General features: G+C 48.4%; 1 protein-coding gene across 1 annotated transcript in view; it reads left to right on the forward strand.

Moving 5' to 3' along the window:
- Positions 1-12,413, forward strand: part of LOC137531888 (putative N-acetylated-alpha-linked acidic dipeptidase) — a 217,217-nt gene that overhangs the window by 91,936 nt on the left and 112,868 nt on the right. The window contains exon 8 of the mRNA XM_068251892.1: positions 4,461-4,546. Coding sequence (XP_068107993.1) covers positions 4,461-4,546 — 86 coding nt within the window. The remainder of the gene's footprint in view (positions 1-4,460; positions 4,547-12,413) is intronic.

Genomic DNA, 12,413 nt, shown 5'->3' on the forward strand with positions numbered 1-12,413 from the left:
GCCACTAAGGGTACACTTAGTGGGTCACCCTGGAGTGCTAAAGTGTACCAGAGCTTAATGAAACAAAAAGATTTATACATATCGGCTCCAGTCTACGCAGTCTTACATCAGACTTCAGCCAACTGGCAGAAGTGGGGGACCAGGTTCCCAAAGCTGCAGGCAGTGGAGGACGGCAGTGTGGTACCGATCTGTGCATATGGGGCTGGAGGAAGCCCCAGGTATGTATAAATCTTTTTATTATATTCAGCTGAGTCCCTTTAAGGCACATGCATGATTAAAGTTGGCTGAGGCCGCTGATGATGACTGCCTTAGCCATTAATCTGGTGTGTGTGCAGCATCCTCTGACAAGTGACTACTGCTTGGCTAGCAATCCCTCCAGTGGAACAACTCAGCCAAGTGACAGACTATTGCTTTGTGCACACCCGCCACGTCATACGTGCACCACGCATTAGCCCTCCGCCTCCCCGCATAGCAACTGAATGTGTCATCAGCTATACAGCTGACTGTGTGACTGACCCCCAATGGGCGACATCAGTCACCATGGCATCTAGCAACTGCTTGATCTGAAATGTAAGGATTGAACACTATACTATCAAAAAGCATATTCAGGTAACCAATACATTTGTTAAAGGAATACTGTAGGGGGTTGGGGGGAAATGAGTTGAACTTACCCGGGGCTTCTAATGGTCCCCCGCAGACATCCTGTGCCCGCGCAGGCACTCACCGATGCTCCGGCCTCGCCTCCGGTTCACTTCTAGAATTTCAGACTTTAAAGTCTGAAAACCACATTGCCTGCATTTACGTGTCCTCGCTCCCACTGATGTCACCAGGAGCGTACTGCACAGGCCCAGTAGGGTCTATGCCTGTGCAGTACGCTCCTGGTGACATCACCGGGAGCGAGGACACTGCAACACAGGCGCAGTGGTTTTCAGACTTTAACCACTTGCCGACCGCACGCTTATACCGTGCGTCGGCAAAGTGGCAGCTGCAGGACCAGCGACGCAGTACTGCGTCGCCAGCTGCAGGCTGATTAATCAGGAAGCAGCCGCTCGTGCGAGCGGCTGCTTCCTGTCAAATCACGGCGGGGGGCTCCGTGAATAGCCTGCGGGCCGCCGATGGCGGCTCGCAGGCTAAATGTAAACACAAGCGGAAATAATCCGCTTTGTTTACATTTGTATGGCGCTGCTGCGCAGCAGCGCCGTAAGGCAGATCGGCGATCCCCGGCCAATCAGCGGCCGGGGATCGCCGCCATGTGACAGGGGACGTCCTGTCACTGGCTGCACAGGACGGATAGCGTCCTGTGCAGCCCAGATCTCCCGGGGGAGCAGGTAGGAGAGGGAGGGGGGAGAATGTCGCAGCGGAGGGGGGCTTTGAGGTGCCCCCCCGCAAAATGCCTGCAGGTAGGAGCGATCAGACCCCCCCTGCACATCATCCCCATAGGGGGGAAAAAAGGGGGGCGATCTGATCGCTCTGTGTGGCCGCGGATCTGTGCTGGGGGCTGCAGAGCCCACCCAGCACAGATCCAAACAAACAGCGCTGGTCCTTAAGGGGGGGTAAAGGGTGGGTCCTCAAGTGGTTAAAGTCTGAAATTCCAGAAGTGAACTGGAGGCAGGGCCGGAGCATCAGTGAGTGGCTGCGCGGGCACAGGATGTCTGTGGGGGACCATTAGAAGCCCCGGGTAAGTGCAACTCATTTTCCCCTGACCCCCCTACAGTATCCCTTTAAGTTCATGGATGCTGCCCCTCCAAATCATAAACATGTTATCTATGTACCTTGCCTAAAAAACAGTGTGGCCAAGGTATATCGGTTACTTAAACACATATACCTCTTCAAGATAGTCAACAAATAGGTTAACAAAGGCTGCGGCTGCCTAGCTGACCATTGCTGTGCTCCTGCATTACCTATATTCTATACCATTCCTGTTCAAAGCTAAAACAATTTACGGTAAGAATTAATTCAAGGCCCACCTATATAAACTCTGTGGGAAAAATTCTATTCCCTTGTTTAACCACTTGAGGACCGCAGTGGTAAACCCCCCTAAAGACCAGGCCATGTTTTGAGAAATTGGCCATTGCAGCTTTAAGGCCAAGCTACAGGGCCACACAAAACAGCACACAAGTGATCCCTCCCCTTTTCTCCCCACCAACAGAGCTCTCTGTTGGTGGGGTCTGATCACCCCCAAGATGTTTTTTGTAAATAAAGAATTATTTCTTTATTTTAATAATATTTTTTACAATTTTTTTTATAACCCCCCCCTCCCTCCCTCCCTCGGGAGGCCAGCCAATCAGCGTGATCGGCTGTCATAGGCTGAAGCCTATGACAGTGGATCATTTCCACAGCAACAGAGGGGACAGCCATGTGACACCCCAGTACAGCGCTGTTGCAGATTGCAGAGCTGTACCAAGTAAAAAGACGGCGGTTTCGCTATCTAACAGTCTCCCGAGCGGCGATTGCGGCTGGGAAACTGAAGGCGGTGCGGGGGGCTGCCTACCAAGCAGGGGATGCGCGCAGCCTGCACGCGATCTCCTGCAGTAGCCTGCCCCAGGACTTGATGCCAATTGGCATTAGGCGGTCCTGGGGCTGGTAGGTAGTTAATGGAAAACTGAGGTGACGTGACCGAGTCGGACTGGGTCAGACTATGGCATAACCCTCGCTAATTAGTAATTACAGCCATAAAATACTTTTCTGTCAGTAAATAGCTTCTGAGGGCAGGAAAGAGATAAAATGATCAATAATTCATAGATTTGAGCTCAAGCATGCTTCAATGAAGGTGTCATTCAGCATTCAACAGTAAAAACTAGATTTAAATATAAAATAAAACTTTGGGATATCTAAAAAAGGTCATTTTTAGGAGAAGGAGGATGGATACAATTGTTTTTCTCATCAGTTTATTTTGACCTTGGATGTCCTTTAAGCAAAAGGTGTCTTACCGTGTCTAGGCTGGCCTAGTTGGCGATGGGGGTGTAGAGAGAGTCAATAACTATTGTGCAGAGGATCCTGTAGCTAGTTTGCTCAGACATTGTGCTCAATATCTATAGGAAATACTTTGTGTCCTTATTGTGAGTAGCACATAGTAGAAAGAATCACAACATTTTGGGCACTTGAGAAAGGGCGTTTGCCCAAAATATTCAGCTGGTTTATACTATGTACACCTCATAATATAAGCGGGATCATTTGTAGTTGGCTGAGCTTTTTAAACAATGCAAATTGCCTGGCAGTTAGGCTGATCATCTGCCTCTAATACTCTTAGCCATAGACCCGGAACAAGCATTCAGATCAGGTGCTCTGACTGAACTCCAACTAGATTAACCACATGCTTGTTTCAGGTGAGTGATTCGAACACTACTGAAGCCAAAGAGATCAGCAGGAATGCCAAGCAATGGGTATTCTTTTAAAGAAAACCTGAACTGAAAATTAAAAGTCAAAATAAGCATACACAAGTCATACTTACCTCCCTTGTAGACTACTCCTCAATCTCTTTCTCCTGTTCTGCATCCTGTTTGTCCACTGTGATCAATGGAATTCTCCGTCCTCCATTTTGAAAATGGCCAATACACCATAACAGCTTTCTGGTCAGCACACAGTTAAACTGTAACATCGCCCATTTGAGCCATAGGGAAACATGGACACATCAGTTCTCCTCTCAGATGTAACTGACAGCAACTGATAGATAACTGACAGCAACTGATATATTTCAGTTCTGACAAAATGTTGTCAGAACTGGAAGGGATCATTGTCAGAAGAAAACGGTGAGTTTCTGAGAGGAACTGATGGCAAGGTAACTATGTAATGTTCACTTGAAGTTACCTCATGTGTTTATTTTAAATAATTTTACTCAGTACAGGTTCTCTTTAAGAGAAAATGAATACATTGTCCCCCATATGCCTCTCACTTTAAGTACTGGCTCTAGCCAGGAATCAAACCTTGATCTTCTATATCAAAGCTGGTGACCTTAACCAGTATACTATCCAGCCAATCAGATCCCTTCAAAAGGCTTATATTTACACAAGATACAACTTATCAAATCAAATCAAAGATAGCTTTATTGGTATGACCAAGATTTATACATGCATTGCCAAAGCATTGGGATGGGGGACATGAAACAGGGTGGGGTAAAGATGGGTAGCAGTTTTGTGGACATTTTTAGGTTTACAGTTCATTTATGCTATGTTCTTCTATGCTGTGACATAGTGTGCAGCGAGTGTCACTGTGGATTCCTCTTCTCGTAGAGTGTAGTGCTTTCTCTCATCCTCTAATGCGTGGCAGTCTGGAAATAGTTCCATCAATTTCTTAAACACGGTTTCTCTGGTTGCAGTATATTTGGGGCAGTGCAGCAGGAAGTGATTCTTGTCTTCGAGGGTCTTCTGCTCACAGTGTTGGCATAGTCTCTCCTCCTTGGATTTGTATGTCTGTCTGTACTATACATAAATTATTAATTGTGTGTTCTTGTATATTTACAGTCAAATAAAGCTTTATGTGAAAACATACAATGTAAGGAAAAGAATCAAGAATGTCATTGGATTCATTGAAGGACAATATGAGCCAGGTATGTAACTTAAACTGTAACTCAATACAACTGTTATAACTATTATACAACTAGGACAGAACATCTCCAAAGTGACAAGTCTTAAAGGAGGACTGTAGGGGGGTACATGTAAAAAGAGTTGAACTTACCTGGGGCTTCTAACGGTCCCCCAAAAACATCCTGTGCCCGCGCAGCCAGTCACCGATGCTCTCGTCCCTGCCTCTGGTTCACTTCTGGAATTTCTGTCTTTAAAGTCAGAAAACGACTGCGCCTGCATGCCTGCGTCCTCGTTCCCGCTGATCTCACCAGGAGTGTAGTGCGCAGACCCAGTATGGTCTGTGCCTGCGCAGTACACGCCTCGTGACATCAGCGGGAGCGAGGACAGGACACGGCTGCTCAGTAGCAGTGGTTTTCCGACTTTAATGTCGGAAATTCCAGAATTTAAATGGAGGTGGGGACCGGAGCATAGGTGAGTGGCTGCACGGGCACAGGATGTCTGTGGGGGACCAGTAAAGTCATAGGTAAGTTGAACTCTTTCCCCCCCCTACAGTATTTTTTTAAGGTGTATTCTATTCATATAGACTCCACTTCACAACTTACAGGAGTTAAATAATCTGGTACTAAAGGACACCTTCAGAAGTCTAGTAGATTCCATGCCTATTTATTTTTTAGAAAAAATTCTGAAACATTTATCAGAAATATCCACCTTATCCACCACTCCCAGCTGAATCCTTTTATTGTATCATGTGTATCATGTGCTTAGATGAATGTTCAAGGTTAGTGTTTTGGGAGGGAATAGGTTAAGGTTAGGGTAGGTCAAAGAGATAAGAGGTCATGAGAGGTCAAATCTATGCCCTGTTTATCTCAACTTGTCCCAGCCGGGGTGAACAGTTCAACTTCCACGCTGCATGCCTCAGCTGTTCCCATCGCTTGAGCCGATGCAACAATACTGCAGCCTACTCTGCAGTCACAGTGACAGCAAAGCATCGTATCTCAGTCAGAAGTGACCTCCTGATATCTGTGAGCTAATAACAGTTATCACTGTGTACTAAAGGTAAAGGATGGCTCTGGTTCTAAAGGGTCCAGACCCTTCCAGTCCTGAAAGGGTTAAGGAAAGTCAAGTTAGGAGGAGCAAGTTAAGGGACATCAGGACTAATGTTTCAACTCACAACAAATGCACTGGGAAGATGGCATCTTGATGTGTCCTTTACAAAATGACAGGTAATAGCTAGGCTGATGCCTTACGACTTCTTTAGTTTCTGAGATGCCGGTTGTTTGATAGCAGGATGGGTGTTTCAGAGCCCACCTGATTCATATTTCATATGTTCCCTTCTGTCCCATCTGTTACAGAACCATAATTATACCATAAAATATATTTTAAGCAAACCTGTACTTAAAGGGATACTGTACTAAGACTAAACAAACAAAAAAAACCCTAAACATAGTACCATGCAAAGCAATTACTATATTTAGAGTCAGTGCTGTTTGTTATGTAATTTGAGTTACTATAGTGCAATATCGCCTGATGTGGAACTTTTTGCAACTCTCACCATAATCGTGGTCACTGGAAACAAGACCTGGATACAGTGGGCCAGCTCCATCCCTCTCAGTCCACATTGTAACATCAATCCCCACTAATCCAGCATGATGTCAAAATGTGGGAAGGGTGGAGCCAGTCTCTGTATCCAGGTCAAGCTCTGTGTGAACATGCTACAGCTGGATTTACATAGATGGAGCTTGAAAACATTTGAGGATACTGGATACCGATGGATCTCTTGTAGTCCTCCAATGGGCCTCTTGCCATGGTAATCTCCCGATGGGCCTCATGCCGTGTTAGTCCCCGATAGGCTTCTTGCAATGTTAGTCCCTCGATGGGCCTCTTGCCGTGTTAGTCCCCCGATGGGCCTCTTGCCTCATTAGTCCCCCGATGGGCATGTTGCCTCATTAGTCCCCCAACAGGGCCTCTTGCAGTGGTAATCCCCAATGAATTTCTTGCTGTGGTAATCCTCCGATGGGCTACTTGCCGTATTAGTCCCCGATAGGTCCCCTGATGGATCTCTTGCCGTTGTAGTCCCCTGATGGGCCTCTTGCGGTGTTAGTACCCCGATGGGCCTCTTGCCGTTTTAGTCCTCCGATCGGCCTCTTGCCTTGTTAGTCCCCAATTATCTACTTGCCGTGGTAGTCCCCCGATGGGCCGCTTGCCGTTGTAGACCTCGTTGGGCCTCTTAACGTGTCAGTCCTCTAATGGGCCTTTGGCCATTGTAGTCCCTCGATGGGCCTCTTGCCATTGTAGTCCCTCGATCAAGGTCTTGCTGATGTCGTCCCCGATGGTCCTCTTGCCGTTGTAGTCCCCAGATGGGCCTCTTGCCATTGTAGTCTCCCGATGGGTCTCTTGCCGTTGTCATCCCCCGATGGGCCTCTTGCCGTTGTTGTCCCCCGATGGGCCTCTTGCCGTTGTAGTCCCTCGATGGGCCTCTTGCCGTTGTAGTCCCTTGATGGGTCTCTTGCCATTATAGTCCCTCAATGGTCCTCTTGCCGTGTTTGTCCCCCGATGGGCCTCTTGATGTGTTAGTCCCCAGATAGGCATTTTGCCATTGTATTCCCTCGATGGGCCTCTTGCATTGCAGTCCCTCGATGGTCCTCTTGCCATTGTAATCTGCGATGGACCTTTTTCCATTGTAGTCCCCGTTGGGCCTCTTACTGTGTCAGTCCTCTGATGGGCCTCTTGCCGTTGTAGTCCCCCGATAAGTCTCTTGCCATGTTAGTTCCTCGATAGGCCTCTTGGCATGCTTGTCCCTCGATATTCCTTTTTCCGTTGTAGTTCCTTGATGTCCTCTTATCGTTGTAGTCCCAGATGGGCCTCTTGCCACTGTAGTCCTCGTTGGGCCTCTTACTGTGTCAGTTCTCTGATGGGCCTCTTGCCATTCTAGTCCCATGAATTTGTAGTCCCACGATGGGCCTCTTGCCATTGTCCCCTGATGGGCCTCTTGCTGTTGTAGTCCCCTAATGAGCCTCTTGCAGTTGTAGCCCCTCGATGGTCCTCTTGCTATTGTAATCCCCAGATAGGCCTCTTGCCATTGTAGTCCCTCGATGGGCCTCTTGCCGTTGAAGTCCCTCGATAGGTCTCTTGCTGTTATCGTCCCCCGATGGTCCTCTTGCCATTGTAGTCCCCTGATAGTCCTCTTGCTGTTGTAGTCCTCTGATGGGCCTCTGGTCGTTGTAGTCTCCCGACGGAACTCTTTAATTTGTCGTCCCCCGGTGGTCCTCTTGCCGTCGTATTTCACACATGAGCCTCTTGAAGTTGTAGTCCCTCGATGGGCCTCCAGCCGTTGTAGTCACCCGATGGTCATCTTGACATTGTAGACCCTTCATGGGCCTCTTGCCGTTGTCGTCCCTCGATGGTCATCTTGCAGTTGTAGTCCTCTGATGGTCATCTTGCCATTGTAGTCTCCCGATAAGCCTCTAGCTGTTATAGTCCCTCTATGGGTTCTTTGCCATTGCAGTCCCTCGATGGTCATCTTGCCATTGTAGTCCCTCTATGGGCCTCTTGCCGTTGTAGTCCCCCGATGGTCATCTTGCCGTTGTAGTCCCCCGATGGACTTCTTGCCGTTGTAGTCCCCCGATGGTCATCTTGCCGTTGTAGTTCCCCGATGTTTATATTGCCATTGTAGTCCCTTGATGGGCCTCTTGCCGTTGTAGTCCCTTGATGGTCATCTTGCCGTTGTAGTCCCTTGATGGGCCTCTTGCCATTGTAGTCTCCCGATAAACCGCTTGCAGCTGTAGTCCCTCGATGGTCATCTTCCCGTTGTAGTCCCCCGATGGTCATCTTGCCGTTGTAGTCCCCGATAGTCATCTTGACATTGTAGTCCCTTGATGGGCCTCTTGCCGTTGTCATCCCACGATGGCCATCTTACCATTGTAGTCACCCGATGGTCATCTTGCCGTTGTAGTCTCCGGATAAGCCTCTTGCTGTTGTAGTCCCTCGATGGGCTTCTTGCCGTTGTAGTCCCTCGATGGTCATCTTGCCGTTGTAGTCCCCAATGGTCATCTTGCCGTTGTAGTCCCCCGATGGTCATCTTGTAGTCCCTCTATGTGCCTCTTGCCGTTGTAGTCCCTCGATGGTCATCTTGATGTTGTAGTCCCCCAATGGTCATCTTGTCATTGTAGTCCCCCGATGGTCTTCTTGCAGTTGTAGTCCCCCGATCGGCCTTTTGCCGTTGTAGTCCCCCGATGGGCTTCTTGCTGTTGTAGTCACTCGATGAGCCAGATACCCTGCTGAATTGTCAGCTAAACCCTCCCCTCTTGCTGGGAACTAGTTCATCCCACCAACCTAGTATATGTTGGCACAACCCACCCCATACTAACTGAACAAGAGAAGAATCTTCCAATGTAAAACACAATCTTCTCTAAGGAACCTACCCCCACCCCTTTTATATCCTATAACAGTTGAAACGTCTACTATGACAATACCCTAACTAGTTGAAAGGCATACAAACTCAAGTAAAAATGTGCCCTCCTAAGGGAAACCTCCCACCCCACCAGTATGCTATAGATGTGGTCTCAATTTCACTTCTGACTTGGACCCACACAATGCCTTCTACTTCCCCTGACAAACATACCAAGAAGAGTACCACTTCTGGCTGCAGATATATTGTAATTGATTTGTGTGACAAATGAAAGGTGCAGTAGAGATCAAAGTCTCTGCTTCTGTTAAGACCCCATAAATAGCATAGATGCATTGTCCCTACCCTGCTGAATTGTCAGCTAAAGCCCCCCTCCCTGGGAACCATTTCATCCCACTAACCTAGAATATATTGGCACAACCCACCCCATGCTAACTGAACAAGAGAAGAATCTTCCAATAAAAAAACCCAATCTTCTCTAAGGAACCTACCCCCCACCCTTTTTATTGCCTATAATAGTTGAAAGATTTACTATCACAATACCCTAACTAGTTAAATGGAGTACAAACTCAAGGAAACCACACACTCTTGCCGTGTTTGTCCCCAAATGGGCCTCTTACCATTGTGGTCCCTCGATGCTCCTCTTGCCATTGTAGTCCTCTGATTGGCCTCTTGCCATTGTGGTTTCTGTTGGGCCTCTTGCCGTGTCAGTCCTCTGATGGGCCTCTTGCCGTTGTAGTCCCCAAATGGGCCTCTTTGCAGTTGTAGTCCCCCGATGATCTTCTTTTCATTGTAGTCCCCCGATGGGCCTCTTGCCGTTGTAGTCTCCCGATAAGCCTCTTGCCGTTGTAGTCCCTAGATGGGCCTCTTGCCGTTGTAGTCCCTCGATGGGCATCTTGCATTTGTAGTCCCCCGATGGTCATCTTGCCATTGTAGTCTCCCGATAAACCGCTTGCAGCTGTAGTCCCTCGATGGTCATCTTCCCGTTGTAGTCCCCCGATGGTCATCTTGCCGTTGTAGTCCCCGATAGTCATCTTGACATTGTAGTCCCTTGATGGGCCTCTTGCCGTTGTCATCCCACGATGGCCATCTTACCATTGTAGTCACCCGATGGTCATCTTGCCGTTGTAGTCTCCGGATAAGCCTCTTGCTGTTGTAGTCCCTCGATGGGCTTCTTGCCGTTGTAGTCCCTCGATGGTCATCTTGCCGTTGTAGTCCCCAATGGTCATCTTGCCGTTGTAGTCCCCCGATGGTCATGTTGTAGTCCCTCTATGTGCCTCTTGCCGTTGTAGTCCCTCGATGGTCATCTTGATGTTGTAGTCCCCCAATGGTCATCTTGTCATTGTAGTCCCCCGATGGTCTTCTTGCAGTTGTAGTCCCCCGATCGGCCTTTTGCCGTTGTAGTCCCCCGATGGGCTTCTTGCTGTTGTAGTCACTCGATGAGCCAGATACCCTGCTGAATTGTCAGCTAAACCCTCCCCTCTTGCTGGGAACTAGTTCATCCCACCAACCTAGTATATGTTGGCACAACCTACCCCATACTAACTGAACAAGAGAAGAATCTTCCAATGTAAAACACAATCTTCTCTAAGGAACCTACCCCCACCCCTTTTATATCCTATAACAGTTGAAACGTCTACTATGACAATACCCTAACTAGTTGAAAGGCATACAAACTCAAGTAAAAATGTGCCCTCCTAAGGGAAACCTCCCACCCCACCAGTATGCTATAGATGTGGTCTAAATTTCACTTCTGACTTGGACCCACACAATGCCTTCTACTTCCCCTGACAAACATACCAAGAAGAGTACCACTTCTGGCTGCAGATATATTGTAATTGATTTGTGTGACAAATGAAAGGTGCAGTAGAGATCAAAGTCTCTGCTTCTGTTAAGACCCCATAAATAGCATAGATGCATTGTCCCTACCCTGCTGAATTGTCAGCTAAAGCCCCCCTCCCTGGGAACCATTTCATCCCACTAACCTAGAATATGTTGGCACAACCCACCCCATGCTAACTGAACAAGAGAAGAATCTTCCAATAAAAAAACCCAATCTTCTCTAAGGAACCTACCCCCCACCCTTTTTATTGCCTATAATAGTTGAAAGATTTACTATCACAATACCCTAACTAGTTAAATGGAGTACAAACTCAAGGAAACCACACACTCTTGCCGTGTTTGTCCCCAAATGGGCCTCTTACCATTGTGGTCCCTCGATGCTCCTCTTGCCATTGTAGTCCTCTGATTGGCCTCTTGCCATTGTGGTTTCTGTTGGGCCTCTTGCCGTGTCAGTCCTCTGATGGGCCTCTTGCCGTTGTAGTCCCCAAATGGGCCTCTTTGCAGTTGTAGTCCCCCGATGATCTTCTTTTCATTGTAGTCCCCCGATGGGCCTCTTGCCGTTGTAGTCACCCGATAAGCCTCTTGCCGTTGTAGTCCCTAGATGGGCCTCTTGCCGTTGTAGTCCCTAGATGGGCATCTTGCATTTGTAGTCCCCCGATGGTCATCTTGCCATTGTAGTCTCCCGATAAGCCTCTTGCCGTTGTATTCCCTTAATGGGTCTCTTGCCGTTGTAGTCCCTCGATGGTCATCTTGCCGTTGTAGTCCCCAGATGGACATCTTGCGGTTGTAGTCCCTCGATGGTCATCTTGCCATTGTATTCCCTCTATGGGCCTCTTGCCGTTGTAGTCCCTCGATGGTCATCTTGCCGTTGTAGTCCCCGATGGTCATCTTGCCGTTGTAGTCCCCCGATGGTCTTCTTGCCCTTGGAGTCCCCCGATGGTCATCTTGTCATTGTAGTCCCCCGATGGTCATCTTGCCGTTGTAGTCCCCCGTTGGTCATCTTGCCATTGTAGTCCCTCTATGGGCCTCTTGCCGTTGTAGTCCCTCAATGGGCCTCTAGCCATTGTAATCTCCCGATAAACCACTTGCAGTTGCAGTCCCTCGATGGTCATCTTTCCATTGTAGTCCCCCAATGGTCATCTTGCCGTTGTAGTCACCCGATGGTCATCTTGACATTGTAGTCCCTTGATGGGCCTCTTGCCATTGTCGTCCCTCGACGGTCATCTTGCCGTTGTAGTCCCCCGATGGTCATCTTGCCATTGTAGTCTCCCGATAAGCCTCTTGCTGTTATAGTCCCTCGATGGGCTTCTTGCCGTTGTAGTCCCTCAATGGTCATCTTGCCGTTGTAGTCTCCCGATGGTCATCTTGCCGTTGTAGTCCCCCGATAACCATCTTGCCATTGTAATCCCTCTATGGGCCTCTTGCCGTTGTAGTCCCTCGATGGTCATCTTGACGTTGTAGTCCCCTGATGGTCGTCTTGCCGTTGTAGTCCCCGATGGTCTTCTTGCCGTCGTAGTCCCCCGATCGGCCATTTGCCTTTGTAGTCCCCCGATGGGCCTCTTGCTGTTGTAGTCACTCGATGGGCCAGATACCTTGCTGAATTGTCAGCTAAACCCTTCCCTGTTCCTCGTAACTAGTTCATC

This window comes from Hyperolius riggenbachi, chromosome 9 (genome assembly GCF_040937935.1).
Source record: "Hyperolius riggenbachi isolate aHypRig1 chromosome 9, aHypRig1.pri, whole genome shotgun sequence".
NCBI classification, from domain to species: Eukaryota; Metazoa; Chordata; class Amphibia; order Anura; family Hyperoliidae; genus Hyperolius; species Hyperolius riggenbachi.